The sequence below is a fragment of the Rhopilema esculentum genome, chromosome 9, assembly GCF_057945365.1.
Source record: "Rhopilema esculentum isolate cy_ngs chromosome 9, ASM5794536v1, whole genome shotgun sequence".
Classification (NCBI taxonomy): Eukaryota; Metazoa; Cnidaria; class Scyphozoa; order Rhizostomeae; family Rhizostomatidae; genus Rhopilema; species Rhopilema esculentum.
The window spans coordinates 1,127,980-1,143,409 of record NC_142823.1 but is presented as its reverse complement, the minus strand read 5'-3'; the positions used below and the strand labels follow the sequence as shown (position 1 = coordinate 1,143,409).

At 38.0% G+C, this 15,430-nt stretch overlaps 1 protein-coding gene across 2 annotated transcripts in view; it reads left to right on the top strand.

Moving 5' to 3' along the window:
- Positions 1-15,430, top strand: part of LOC135689090 (uncharacterized) — a 106,903-nt gene that overhangs the window by 47,616 nt on the left and 43,857 nt on the right. For both annotated transcript variants that reach the window (XM_065206205.2, XM_065206204.2), the window contains exons 19-38: positions 195-524; positions 939-1,268; positions 1,627-1,724; positions 2,080-2,332; positions 2,971-3,300; positions 3,517-3,846; positions 4,417-4,758; positions 5,278-5,607; positions 6,328-6,672; positions 7,340-7,678; positions 8,026-8,673; positions 8,926-9,261; positions 9,586-9,825; positions 10,086-10,418; positions 10,607-10,936; positions 11,460-11,798; positions 12,379-12,711; positions 13,352-14,014; positions 14,337-14,660; positions 15,028-15,345. In XM_065206205.2, coding sequence (XP_065062277.2) covers positions 195-524; positions 939-1,268; positions 1,627-1,724; positions 2,080-2,332; positions 2,971-3,300; positions 3,517-3,846; positions 4,417-4,758; positions 5,278-5,607; positions 6,328-6,672; positions 7,340-7,678; positions 8,026-8,673; positions 8,926-9,261; positions 9,586-9,825; positions 10,086-10,418; positions 10,607-10,936; positions 11,460-11,798; positions 12,379-12,711; positions 13,352-14,014; positions 14,337-14,660; positions 15,028-15,345 — 6,891 coding nt within the window. The remainder of the gene's footprint in view (positions 1-194; positions 525-938; positions 1,269-1,626; positions 1,725-2,079; positions 2,333-2,970; positions 3,301-3,516; positions 3,847-4,416; positions 4,759-5,277; positions 5,608-6,327; positions 6,673-7,339; positions 7,679-8,025; positions 8,674-8,925; positions 9,262-9,585; positions 9,826-10,085; positions 10,419-10,606; positions 10,937-11,459; positions 11,799-12,378; positions 12,712-13,351; positions 14,015-14,336; positions 14,661-15,027; positions 15,346-15,430) is intronic.

Sequence of the window (15,430 nt, the reverse complement as noted above, 5' to 3'; positions counted from 1 at the left end):
TTCGTGACATTGGTCTAGCTACTCTCGTATTTTTGGCATTGTGAACCAAAGTGGAATGGAATAAAGTTTACGTGTAAAAATGTCAGTCTATCCACGGCAACCAAAGGAGGGGTACTCTTTAATAATGAACAATGTTGTTTGATGTGACTTGAATGCTCTTGCCTGATAAAACTTTAAGCCTTGCCTATTTTAAGGGAATGATCGAAGACATCGAAGAGAAGAAATGGACAGCGGATGTAATACAGCATCTCCTCACCGAGGTAGATGACATGCAAGCTACAGAAGCGGAAAAGAGGTTATTTGTATCAGAAATTACAAGGCTGGGAACTCAGTTTCAGCGAATTGAGAAGACATCAAAGGAATGTTTGAGTTTCATTGAAGAGATTGAGCCGATCGCAAAGGAATTGAATGACAGTGTTATGCCAGTTGCAAATGTTAATAGGAAGATCCACGATTTGTTAGTCGAAAAGCCAGTTATGGATGTCGATATCACAGTTCTTGAAGATGAGCTTAAAAAAATAGAGGCAAGTTGCATGAATTGAATGTGGAAAATATTGTATTTTCATGTTGCATTCTTGTTTCATTTCTGTTGCATTCATGTTGCAATTAAGTTGCATGTTAATTTCTTATCATCTTTAATTGTTCCATTTAACTGATGATTGAAAGATCTCTTACATTTAGAATTTTGAACATACTGGAGTGGTCCTGTATGAATAGATAAGGCAGACGGGTCTTTGATTATGACAGCTAGGCTTCACTATGCCTTGCATTATGGCACAAATCGGAATACCAGACCTTTGACTTTTAAAAGAACCTGTGTTTTTTACTAATTTTCAATTTTGTAGTTTTTTCTTTGACAAAGTTATAGGAACCGTAAAACCTATATTTCTGGCAGAAATCTTAAAGAGTTTTAAGTGTTACCGTTGTACCATTTTCAGGACTTGGAGAAAATCCTGTCTTCAGCTGCTGTCAGCACAAGAGACACAAAGGCTGCTGTTCAAAAGCTCTCTTTCTACCGTGATGATGTGCTTGATAAGAAGCAGGCAATCGTCCATGCCAATATGGTTGTCACAACTTTTGAAGAGCGTGAAAGATCTCTTATTGCTTATCACAGAACTGTCAAAAAACAATACGAGCGAGCTTACCAGTTATATGAAGATATTGCCAAGTTTGAGGATTGGTACCCTAAGATTGAAAGGCAACTAGAAAGTGATTTTGCACCGAGTCGAGATGCTGAAAGTTTGAAGAGCACGTTGCAAGGGTTCGAGGTACGCATTTCTGTGCTATGAATAGTGCATTAAAAGCCTTTCCGTAATTCTGGACTCAGTAGCTGTGACTAGCTCACCAACACAAGCTGGGAAAAGTTATTGTCAATTCTAGCAATTTCTTGCAGTTTTGGTATTGAAAACACTGAAGCGTTTGGATAATCTTTGGAGAAGTATCATTTCAAATGTCGTTTCTGTTGCGGAAAACTAAATACTGAAAATTATCAGCTTTTGTTCTTTGATAACAAAAATTTTCACAGTTATGTGTCAAATTGCATGGCTAACCTCCTGATCTGCGTCAGAACAAAATCATTTTTATAGCAATTAATTGAATATATCTTTGCAACATTCCGTTTTCTAGCTTCTTGAGAAAGAAGTCGATGAACAAAGAATTCTTGTGTTGTCAATCGAAGAAAATGGGCGATGGCTGTGTCAGAATTTATCAACAGTTGATGCAAGGTAAAGCAAGCCATTCTTTTCTCTTACCTTTTCTTTAATTCGGTACACATTTTCGGTATACACATTTTTATGATGACCCATGGCGTCATGGGTAATTAGTTTGAAAATAATTTTTTCCCAAGAGTTATAAATTGTCTACTTTAAGGAGAAGGCACTTTAGTATTCCTTTTCATCTAAGAAAATAATTTATATTTTTTATCCGCTTAGTCTTCTTTCTTATTAATTCATTTTCCAACCTTGTCCCAGCAAGAGCGATTCCATAGTTAAAATATTTAGTCTATAGAATGCAGTTTCAATAAACTTTGATTCTCCGCAAATTTGAGTTTGGTATACCTTAACTATATCTCGATTTTAGTGGGCGGCGCCATTCTACAACAAATTTGATAATGGACAAACTAACACTGACAACATCACTTATGGAGACTTTTACGAAGGAAATCCGACAAAGGAAAGGCCGAGTTATTGTCCTGCTTTCAGAACACCAAGATTTTGCCACTTCACTTAGTATGTTTGAAATATGGCTGAAGAAGGCGGAAAAAACGCAGAGTGCTCAAAAGCCAGTCTCACCGGTTTTAGAAGAAATCAACGCGCAGATGCTGAAAAGCGAGGTAAAATAGAAAGCTTTGATTTGTCTGAGGTTCTGTAATGTCAAGACCATCTAAATCCCTTTTGTCTTTTATTTGTTTCTTTATTTATTACTACTTAGCCTCTTATAGAAAGACTGTGCTTACCAACAGTTCCCTGGTCTTTCCTCTTTGAGTGACCACACCTCACGATTTCACACCTGGAATATCAAAGAGCTAGTGACTCACCTCACACTAAATGAAAGTTTGATCATGCAAGAGGCACGGAAAACTTATCGTTGTATTATTTTTCCGCGACCATAACTGCTGTGTCGTCCTCGCACCCAATGTTTATTTCCTATTATCTAGAACTTATGATCTAGAACTTGCATGATCACTTCTAAAACTTAAATCACTGCTATTAGCTGCTTACTAAGTTGTTGATTGTTCAATCTGGTTTATTTTTGAATCAATTTTTGTGACATGAAATATTTTTTTTTTTAATTCGACCATCCAGTATTGTTGTTTTAGACCATTTTGCCAGTTACTAACTCTTAGTTACTGAACCAATAGACACTGTTAGATCCTTCACATTAGGCTGTAACTCGAGGAGTGTATTTCGAGAAATGCGTTGTTCTGCTTGTCTATAGTCTCCTAAAAGTTCTACTTTCCCTTTACTTTAGCAATTGTACGAAGATGTTTTACAGCACGAGCCAGTTTATGCAACTATCGTGGAAAGTAGCTCTGAATATTTGGAGGAAGTCAGATCACAAAAGGAACGAGAAAGCTTTTCAATGCGAATAGGGATTGTTAATGAACGATGGGAGAAAGTATCGAGTCTTGCGAAGCAGCGTCGAGATAGCTTGAGTAATGTTCAGCGAATTGTTTTCCATCTTAATGAGAATTTGCAGTGTGTTAATGAGGTTATAAAAACTGGTGAAAAGATGGACAATCCATCATTCGTCGTTGGTTTCGATGTGGAAAAAGGCAGATCGGAGCTTAAGCAAATAAGGGTAAGTTTTGTCATAAAGAACACGCCCTTTCACACTTATTGTAGTGCAGGAAAGTAATTGTGACATGCTAGAAATTGTTTTTTATCGCTCTAAACATACGACTCCTATTTTGTCATTCAAGTCAGGAATGATGGTCTATTGTTGTTGTTAAGAGGCATATGACATCGATAGGTAAAACAAAAGAAGTGCTCATTGCTCGTCCATTATATTTTATAGGCAACTCTGGACGTTTTCGATCGAAATGAAGTCTGCCTTGTTATTTTGGATGAAGCCGTGAAGGACATGGAAAAATACATTGGCAAGAAAACAGTTGTCTCTGTTGTAAAGAAGGTCAAGACGAGCAGAGAGCGATTCCAAAGTTTGAGAGAAAATCTCAAAATCTTAGAGGTTTCTGTGAGTAGAGATTTGAGTGAGGCCGAGAAATTTGAACAGCTTACGAGAACATACGAAGAACGGATAAAGAAGTTGGAAGAAACTGTGACTATTGTGAAGGAATCAACAGTGAAAGATGTGACAGTGGCAAGAAGGAATCTAGATCTTATTCAAGTATGATTTTGCATTGCAATTGATATCTGCTAAGTTGATAGATCGACCTTATTAATATGTGGGTGACTCAAGGCTTTTCAATTCAATTCAGTTCAATTCAGTTCAATTTTATTCGCATACTAGAGAAGAAGAATGCTACATTCTTACTGTGATATACAAGACCTAAGAAAAAGTGTTTACTTATCTAGCTTAGGCCGTTACCAAAGGGTATAATTAAAAAATAAATTGGTTATATGGATTGGTTAAAAACTTAAACTAGAACAAGATAATATAGCACAGACATAGGCTAGGTATTCTTCTTTAAATTGTTACAATTTTTAGAGAAAGTAACCACTATGAAATTTCACGTTCTAATGCATTCAGCGCAAAAACAAAATAGAGACCTTTTTTTGTTGCTTTTTCTACTATGTTATGTTAAATTTGTGATTGATTAGTTATTACGTCAATAAGTTAAGAGTCTTAAATGTAATGATTCATAGACTAACATAGATATATTCAATTCTGGTACCGTGACCATGCAGATACCTTTATAATTTAGTTTTCTGAGTTAATCTACTTTAAATCTCTCAGGAATGTTCAATTGTGCTAGTTGAAGTCTATGAAACCATTGAAATCATCCAAACAGTTGTCATAAGAATACGGTGTAATGCTGGTAAAGTACCTAAGGTGCTGAAACAATGTCTGAAGCAAGAAAAGCAAATAAAGTCGTACAGAACCACTATTGGAAAGATAGAAAAGGATTTTAAATTGGCACAAGATAACTGCCAAAAGTTTATTCTTAAGAGAAAGAATCTTGACGATAGTCAGAGAGAAATTGAAAGGAGGCTCCCTGAAATTGAGGCTGCTGTTGTACGACAAACTCTTGTATCTGCGAACTATCTGATTCTCAAACAACAGCATACCAATCACCAGGTGAAGTATTGTTTTGGATTTCGATTTAGTTTGCTGTTTCCAAAGCATATTTGCCAATATCTCAGATTAATAAGATGGAGCGTTGTTTTAAAATTCTCCTGAAAGTATGTTATGACGATTCATTTTCATGAAAACATGGTGATTTGCGTTGTTGATTTCACAAAACAAAGCAATTATCAATGCGATATCGAAACAAACGATTTTAAATATGGTAGCCCCAAGACAGAATGATGCTTTTCAAGAGGCCTTGAACTTGAAAGTAACGTTATGCTGCAAATCAAATATTAAAAAACACCTTCAATGTAAATTATGCATGGTAATAAACGGAAGTAAGGCACTTTGTATACCTCTCTATGAATTGCATTGTTGCAATTTATCCTATGCTTACAATTTTGTTGAAAAACACCAACAAATGAAAGTACTGTTGCAGAGAAGGTAGAAAAAATGCAGATGTTTTTGGATGACTCTTTGTCTAAATAATCCTTTTGTAGTTTTTTACATGAACTTTGGTCTTTTTAGACTGTTTATGAGGAAATGAAGAGCTGCGAAGTTCTTATCGACCACTTCCTAACTACGGGTGATGCGCAGCTGCAAGAGCTACCTCAAAGTCCAGCAAGAGACATTTTGGCTAGTTCTCTGGCAGATATCGAAAGAAGATGGAGATCTGTGAGTAGCAAAGTGAGGACGAGGCAAGCATGCATCGAGAAGTTGTTACCTTTTTCGAGGGAATACAGCGAATGTGTAGAGTTAGTTTTACCGTGGATGACAAGAGCAAACAGCGAAATTAAAGTTGTTTCACCCATAGCGTCAGATCAAGAGAATCTCACCCAACAGAAGCGTGTTATCGAGGTAAGACTCTTTAATTCACAACTTGAATAGCATTGCTTACAAATGTGCGACTTGATGTATACAGTTTGTTATAGCTCACTGAAATTAGTATACTTTGCAAAAACGTCATAGCTCTGAAAAGAATCTAAAAAAGCTCGTGACGTATGACTCCAAGATGACAGTCAACCGTCGAACTACACTAAGTCCAAAAATGACAGGCAGCCTAAATTTTACCCTAAAAGTATAGGCCATGATTGACTTTACTGATGTAGGATTGATCGATTAAGAATTTTTTTCGATGGTTTTAGTGTCTTGATTTTGCTGCAATGCTCCCAAAATACCTGTTACACCGAGCAATTTGTGTTTTTTATATCTTTACACCAAGCAGTCTTTTATATCTTTCATTTCTTTTTCCAAAAAATCACTTCTTCTAAACTATTTCCCCAAAAACAATGTTGATAGTGTAAACAAATAACGCAAAAGCAGAAACTTCCAAGTTCTCTTCACTGTTTTATAATAAACCAGCATTGTTCCTTAGGGGAGAGAGGAATGGCTGAATTTGACCTTAAAAACTGACGTCAGTGATCCAAAACGTTGGGCAGACAATTGCCATTTACATCTATCGTATTCTTTATCGGCTTATTTGCTATTTGAAAGGTAGCACTTGAAAAGGGATGTACTCCTCCCACCCCAACCCTTATTTTCTCGTTTTTTGCTACTATTTCTCTGTTTATTGTCCAGGATCTTTGGAAAGAATTAGAAGAAGCCACAAACACGTACAACAGACTGGCGGATAACTATGATAAACTTATTGAAGTCTGCCTTGAGGAAGATAAAGTCATCATATCGGATGTTCAGTCGATCAAAAGTGAAATGGAATTTATAAATAGTTCGTGGGAGAAACTTACAGAGAGGCTCTCAGAGCTAAGACAGCTGATGGGACAAATCCAGTCTCAGTTGGTTGCTTTTGAAGATTCAGAGAGCTGTTTGATAGATTTGTTTGAGATGATTGAAACCAGGTTATCACAGATGCAGTTTGTTAGTACTTCGCCACAGAAATGCAAAGAGATTGAAAATACTGTAAAGGTAAGAGCATTATTGCTGTTCATTTCTTGTAGTGCATAAGACTGCCTACAGACTCTAAATTAAATCATAGCTATAATACTTTGTTCCTTATATAAAAATTGATTGAAAAAAGCTTGATAAAGAAATGGAGCAGTTACGTTTGAGTCGTATATAAATTCGTCGATTAATACTCCCTTCTGATGTTAAGTTTCAATTCTTTGAAACAGAAGCATATCTTTGTTTACGGTGTGGAAAATTTAAGGTACCAGAATATCTAATTATATTGAGTCGTCCGGCAATAGACTCAAAAGCCTTGAAATGTACCCAATATTATCCTGCATATGGTATTAGAGGATCTGCAGATGATTGGTTTGAATCTTAAGAGAGAAAACAGTGTTATATTGGTGGTGAACACTGTTCAAACATCATAACGTCACTCGTGGTATACCCCAAGGCTCGTGTACTGGTCCCCTTCTTTTTATATCATATACCTCAACGAAAGTGTCTCGAATTTCGCAAACAAGTCTCCATTCTGATGGCACAGAAATCCAAAAGGATAGTGTTGTTTGCAAGCTAAGTTTCAAAATTGTTTCAACTCTTTTTAGTTTTATTCAGAGACAACCGTGGCTTATACATATATTTTTTTCGCTATATACTTCATTTGGTAAACTTTTGAGCTATTTTTCAGGAACTTATTTCGAAAGCCAATAGCTATGAAGTTGAACTAGAGAAATACAACACGACTGGACGCTTGTTGGAATCATTGTTGTCAGAATGCCATAGCAACAGTAAGGGAATCATGCGAAGGGTTTTCCAGATCACGGGAGAATATCGCAAAGTTTGTTCCAGATTGTCTGATCACTTAGCACTTGCTATAAACGTACACGATCAAGCCTTGGAGTTCGTTGAAATTGTTGACCATTTCAATACATGGGTTGATGCAACGAAGAAAGGTCTCAGTGGCAAGCAGCCATCGACTTTAAGCAGGGATATAGCAAATCTAAAAGCCATTATCGAACAATATGAGGTGAGGAACGAATAAAAACACATCTTTCCTTCTCTGCCCATAGTTAGATGAAAAAGCCCTACCTAAGCTTTTTCAGTTGTTATGCTTTACCTAACTTATAGATATGTAATGGGGTGACATTCGTCCTTTCTGTCCTCTTCGCTTACCATTTTGTAGAAAGGCAATAAATTGATTCTTGTTTCGTGCTTTTCACATTTATTCTTTTTCTTTGCTTCTACTTCTCGGTTTTCCTCTAAATGTGCCATGATGGCATCCTGAGTGGTATTCAGTGCGAAATTGGAAGAAAGTAAAAAATGAATTTATATACCGTCATTTCTGTATGCTATGGTTACTTTATTCTTTCGTAGCTATATTTAATGGAAGTTGTAACCAGAAAAGCCCGGCTGGAGAATGCTGTTGTCATTGGTGATTGGCTCGTAGAGAAAAGTCGTGAAGACCCTGTTGTTATTTTCGAAGTGAAGACGAAAATCTTCCAAGCTGTGATGTCAGTTGAAGAGCTTTCGATGACATTGAGCTCGTTCAAAAGCAAGGCACAAGGTTGGTTGTTGAATGAACAAGAGTTTACCGAAATGGCGCGTGACCTCGAGGCCAAATTCGACCGTATCGAAGCGCAGCTTGGTCTACTGGACCCAGTTTCTGCGCGCTATACTGTCGCCAGGCAACAGCAAGATCACTTTAGGCCTCTTTTTATTGAAGTGCAGCAACTGCGTGACTTCCAGGATGCTATCTCAACTTCCCCTGGTTTTGAAAAGGAGGCAGTTGAAGAAAGCCCTGCCAATGCTAAGATAGTGGCTCTGACTGAAAGATGGAAAACGGCTTGGCATGTAGTGGCAAATTACCATTTACAGATAACCAGCGTCCTTCCATTTGAAGAGAGGCATCATTACGCAATGCGGAAGTTAATGCCTGTAATTGACGAATGTGAGAAAAAGCTTGAGAATTTGCAAGGAGAAGTTAGGCCCACTTTCAAGCAAAATATGCACAGTGACATAAAGGTACTTGTCAATATCAGCAATAAGAATTAAATTTTGTACTCTTGATTTAGACGTTATTTCGATATGTATTCATATGTTTTTTCGTTGTTTAATATTTTTCTTATTACGTCTCGATGCAGTTATGTCAGCAAAAGTTTTCTAATTTCTTCGGTTCGATCAAACACTGCATCTTGGATTGCTTATGTTTTTTTTGACATTGCTTGAATTGTGGTACAGAATTTGAACAATACCGTTCCTTTTCTTTTCTTATAGAAAATTCTAGAAGAGTTGTCTGATAAAGAGCATTTGCTAGCAGCAGTCGAAACAAGCTGCAGTGATCTGGTAAAAGTTTGCCAAACGCATGGCATCACTGTTGATGTATTGTATATTGAAGACGAATATCAAGATGCGGACAGAAGATGGCATGCAATCTCCATGGAAACACAAGAGCTTCTTAAAGATGCAAGACGAGCTGAACGGCAGCAACGTGAAGAAGAAATCTCACCTGTTGAAGAAGCTGTGACCGAGGCACAAATGGTTGAAACTGAGGCTGAGCCAGTGAACTGGGAGATGCTTTTAACTGACCCTACATATGCAGAGAAGGTGGAGGTGAGAACTGAAAAGCTTACCGAGTGGATCTTAATGTGAGGAACACTGAATGAGGAACACCATGTGGATGAGATTTGTGACTTAACGTCGTTTGAAGACCCAAAATAACTCTTTCCACAGTTGCTAACTTTCCTTTCTACCGTCTTTGTTCCGTCGCGTTAGCTATTCTCTCTTTGAAACAAGAACAGTTCCCTCTACTTCAACCTAACTTGCAGCTTGTCAATTATAGGGACCTTTTGCCCCCCCCCCTCCCCTCTGTGAAAGCCTTCCTGAATAGTCTGCCTCGATTCATTTTTTCCTAATATATTTTACTTTCAATAACAGAGAGGCCAGGAAGACGCTGACGTAAAGAAAAGGGCTGCTTCGATCAGATGGAAGTCTGTTAAAGAAAAGTTGGTGAAAAGGAAGGTGAACATGCAAGTTAAGTTGAGGAAAACGGTTGAATTTGTTGCTTCAGTAAACGAAATTGAGGGTTTTGTGGCAATATTCGCTGGACATGTGACTAGCTTGCCTTCGCCTGGTACGACAGGCGATGAGATACAGATGCAAATGGAAGAAGCAGAGGTGGTGAATTTAATCATTTTATTAGAAAATTTTACTGCAAACTGTGTAGTTGTATTCTAGTGAAAATATTGCTGGCCTTGTTGCATCATTTGACTCAGTCGTTTAGTTTAGATTTAAAAAAAAGGAATTATTGAGCCATAAAATCTCCTTCAGTGACCATAAAGTCTCCAAAATGGCAATAAATGCTTCAAAGTTTCTATAAACTGTGTTATTTAAATTTTTCTCTGCCTATTGAATGTATTCTATAATGTTTTTGTTAGGCCCTTGAGAACAGCATCAACAAGCAAATTGGAAAGCTCGATTCAACTGAGGAATCAGCTGATTGGCTAATCAAGAACAATGAAGATCAACCAAAGTTCATAGCGACGGTCCATGCAAAGCTATCCAGTGTGCGCAATCCGCTTGAAAGCCTTGCTCTAATGTTGAAAGAGAGAAAGTCTCGTTTGCAAGAGGCACTCCTCGGTGTGCAAGAGTTTGATGTTATGGCAGAAAACTTGAGCCATAAAATTGACCTACACTTGGAGAAGATGGACACTTTTGAGGAACTGAGTGTTGATTGGACTGAACTGAAGAAGCAGTTAGCAGAACTAAAGGTAAGCTAAAAATTAGGCCGTGATTTTTGAGAGCAGCTTTCGAAATGAATCCTTTCAAAAATACTTCAGACCAAAACGAACCAAGATCCCATCTTGCACCTGTGAGGTTGTACTATCTCGCCACAAACCACATAAAAATCCAGGCTCCTGCAGTTTAATTAATAACTGTTTTCTTCTCTCTTTGGCAGAACTTTGAAACAGGCCTAGCCAGCGTGCAGCAAATGTATGAAAGTTTTAAGATCACGAGTGAAAGGATGCTGAAAGAGGCGGAAACAGATCTGGATGCTGTTCCATTGAATAGGCAGACTTGTGCAGTGGAAAATTCATGGAAGGTACTCAACAATAAATGGAACGAAAGGAAACAACAAGCAGCAGTGATTAAAGAGCCATCTCACGATTTCTACAACATGGAACGAAATTTCTCTGATTGGCTCGATGAAGCGGAGCCACGCTTGCAGAGTTTTGAGAAAATCCCTTCGAATTTGCAAGAAGCAGATGAAAGCGCAAAACTTGTGGAGGTGTGGAACTGCAAAAATTTCTTATCAAAAACAAGTAAAATTTCCGTCTGTGGCTATGTTTGCACCTGAGAAACCGCTTATTTTTTCAAAATTTAAAAGAAAATTTAGTATTTGAAGGAAAAAAGGCGATATCAATTGCTTAAGTTTTGTCAAGAAACCCTTTTCGTTATAAATTTCATTGACATTCTTATCCAGTTAGAACATAATCTTCATTTTTAGAAGTGCTCACAGGTCAAGAGACTTTCGAGAGCACTGGCTCGCCAGACATTTCAAACTTTTCCATTGACAGCTTTTTGGTGATCATTTAAAGGCTTGAAAACAAAAGGAAATTTAGTCTACACACAAAAACACCTAGTATTACCAAGTATTCAACCAAGGATATTTTATATACCATCTAAATATGATAATGTATGATGCTAATTTGATAATAGATTATACGATCTAAATGCTATTGTGTTATAGTTTACTTTTAAATGCCATTTATTGGCCTTACTAATACCCATTTATTTGAAATTTCTCGCAGGATTTTACGAACCTTATCGCAACAAAGGAAAAGGACTACGATTCTCTAAACTTAGTTTTCTCCAGTGTAAAAGAGGCTTCTTCTTCGCAAAATGTAATTGCTGGTTATGACCATGTTGAAAGCCGGTTCCAAGATGCTTGTCGCAGATGGGAAAAATTGAAGATCATGTGTCGTGAGAGAAAGGATTTAATAAAGGGATTACACGATGGATTTTTTTCTTATGAGAAGAAGCATGAGCAAATTTATGTATCTCTGAAACAGTTCGAAGATGCTCTCGGAAGCAAAGTGACCATTGGAACAGATGTAAGCAAAATGGTACAGGAGCAAGACCGTATTAAGGTATGCTCGTTATTTTTGTAATGTTAAAAAAGGTTCCTGGGAGAATGTGCAAGATTGAATGGTGGAATGGTGGATCAAATGCCAGTGGCTTTGTTATTCAGTCACCAAGCAAAACTTTTCTGACTTTTTTACGTTCATTTTGATTTTTTCTTGTAATCCTGCTTCGAAGTTTGGATAAAGAAGTAAGGCCTAAAAGCAGTCGTGGCCATAATTAGTGTCTAATGAATAAGTAGAAGTCAACAGTATAGATATTCTGGAGACTAGTAAGAGCATGCCTTTAGTAAAGTCAGATTGCTCCGGACCTCCGGACCGGGTAACAGTAGTTCCGGACCGGGTATCCAAGATAACACGGACTTTCACAAAGTTTAATTAATTTTCTGTTCCAATAGAGTTCCAAAAGTGTGACGTCACGATTTTACAATTAAGAGGTATTTCATGATGCGTTTTCGGGTAATGGGATCAAAATTAGATTTTGGTGACGTCATCACTTGATAACTCTATTGGATTTTCCTACCTTTTTGAAGTCAAAAGTCGTCCGTATTCCGAATAAGTTGGTCATTCGCTAAGTCATCTTTTGCAGGGGCTTATCACGAGGCTGGATAGTTTAGACAAGGATATGAAAAATTTAGATAGCAGAGGGTCAAAGCTGGCACAAGAGATAAAAGACATGGATGGTGACGATACTCCATTGAAACGAAGCCTCGATGATGTTAGCAGGCGATACAGTACTTTGAAAGATTTGCTAGCGAAAAATGCAGCAGATCTTCAGCAGCGAAAAGATGTTCTTGTAAATATCGTTGGAGTTGTGAACAACGCTAATAAATGGGTGTTCAGTGCAAGTGAAAGTCTCGGTGAAATGGTTGTCAGTAAGCCAGATTTAGCAGAATCGAAGAAGCAGATTGTTGTGCTAGAGGTAAGAGTCGATTCGTTTGGAGCAAAACAAGCATGGTCATAACTTTAGAAGTAAACATCTTAACAGTTGCTAGGCCACATATGTTTAGTCGATCATTTAACAACCTCCCCCCCCCCCACACAGCTAACACCCTCCTCCCACCACTCTTTGGAAGTCGGAACCTATGCTTCAGCACCAGAAACGCCAGAGTCGTGAAAATTGGTGTAGGGGGATGACAAATCTCAAAAGCCGTTCGTCCAAGATTGTAGGTTGTTTTTCTGGCGAGCTTTCTTCCCTCCAGTGTTAGAGTTAAAATCTTGACGTTGCGAGGGCAGCGTGACTTCGCGCTCTCTAAGGGCGATGAAGCAGTCCTTGTCATGGCAATTACATTTTGGGGTACTAAGGATGCGTCCGTTGATTTTTCGTAAATCATAAAGTGTCCATATTACGTTTCCTCGTAATTTTCTTTACTCTGTTTCATTCAGTAATGATGTAAAATAGGAAGGCATCGTGCCTTGATCAAATGCATTGTGTGTTCTTTCAGTGTTTTATTCGGTCGATAGTATACGCTCTTTTCCTACAAAAGCCATTGAAAGGATTGTTTGAGTAATTGAATGTCCTCAGAACTGCTCTAATTGACCTATTTCGTGTTTCTGCGTAGCAAATCCTTGAAGATCTTCAAACACAGCAATCAGAGATGTCCAAAGCTTCACAAGATGGCAAATGGCTCGTAGAAAATTCCCATGATGACAGGACTATGAGTTCAAGTGTGCGAAATTTGTTGTCTTCAGGATCCACACCACTCGATTCATTAGAGAAGAAACTTGGAAGCAGAAAAAACAGACTGCAAGCCGCCATTATCTTCAGACTGGAATCTGAATCTGCCATCCAACTAATTAACGAGAGGCTATTGAACCTTGAAGAGAAGGCTGCTAATATCAAAGTATCTGCAAACTTTGCTACCGTAACGCAACAAGGTGCCAAAAACGAGGCTCTAATCTCTCAGGCTGGTGAGTTACATTCCTGTTTACGTGACGTCATGGCATCGTTAATAGCAGCTGAGATTTCGGACGAAGACTCCTCTGTAAAATCCTCTGTGAGGGAGCAGGCAGATAGGCTGTTAACTCGTCTTCAGGACATCGAGAGTATGCTTTGGAAAAAACGAGATCTGGTGCATAAGGTTAGGCCACTTGCGGAGCAGTTCAAGAGTGGATGTTCACACTTTGATCAGTGGTTCCAGAATATCAGTGGGAAGGTTGCAGAACTAGAGAAGGATATCGTGCTTGAACCAGCTCTTGTTGGAGAGCGACAGAAGCAGTTGGAGGTAAGCATTTTTCACATTCAATAAAAATGCATATTGGTACAGATACGGATTCAGTGTTGGTATTCAATGCTCTGGGTTTATGTTTATTGATTAAGAATATTCTTAATTGTCTGTTGCTGGTATGCATTTCATATGACTTTGGTATGAAAAACGGTAGTTTTAGATTTTCAGAATCATTTTCTAGAAGTATATAAGCCCAGGAGAAGGTTAACGGTAAGCCATAGATAAATTTCAAACTATGTATTAGAGAAATAACATTTTGACCCCATTTTTGTGTTCTTGGCTATCTGCAAATGACGCCATTGATTTTGTTTTGTTCCAGGCTTGCGCTGAGGAAATAATCGGATACAAGGAACGTATTGACGATCAAGGAGCGTGCACTGAAAAATTGATATCAGCTGCGGAAACTGACCAAGGTCCTGTAGAAAAGGAAATGTCTGCCATGCAAGCTAAATACGACGAGCTGCAAGCCCGTAGCAATGAATTTCTGCGGAAGATCACCATTCTGAAAAGGGAAGTGGATGAATTCATTTTTGATATGAAGTCAGTGCAGGATGTAGTAGACGAAACTGGAGAGTCGCTTGCAGTGTTTCCAAAACCAGGACATGACCTAGAGGCAATGGAGAAGGATTTGGAAACCCTAAAGGTAATATTTGAACGATTGGTTATGATTTTACGGCAGTCTGTTCACATAGTGATTGGCTGACATTAATATATAACGTTTTTAAAAATTTTCAGTGTCTTCTATTATTGCTTGTTATTCATCAAGCGTGTCAATCAAGCACGAATTTTCTGCATTAAAATTGAGCACATTGGAGGTAAATTGCCATTAAACAACAGTTTTTTTATAATAAATGCCAAAAATTTGAAACAGAGACACTAGAAGATCCTGCAAGCTATGAGTAGGCTCACACCAGCTCAATATTTGTAACTAAAGTCTCTGAATCATGCTTGCTACTTTTAAATTTCAAATGCCAAATATCATTTTGATAACGCATTCTGTCCTCTTACAGAACTGTGAAGATAGGCTTGACAAATGCCAAGCAACTTTGACCAATGCTGAAGAAATCATGATCGATCTTGCTAAAGAGCCATGCTACCAAACTGAACCACTCGAAAACGATCTATCCCGTCTGAAGCCTATTGTAGAAGACATGCAAGATAATTTGCAGTCAAAGTTGAAGGTTATAAGAAGCAATATTGAGGCGCTTGGTGACTTTTACGTCACAATTGAGAGGATCCAGGGCTGGCTAGGTTCCGTGAGAGAAGAGGCCTACAAACCAGTGTGTTCAAGCAAAAAGACATTGAGGGTGCAGCTTACTAGAACCGAGGTGAGATCTTCTGTTTTTGTTTGTCTCCCGTCAAAGGAATAGCAGCTGCATCACAGAAGTATATCCTGTTAGAGAATTCCTATAT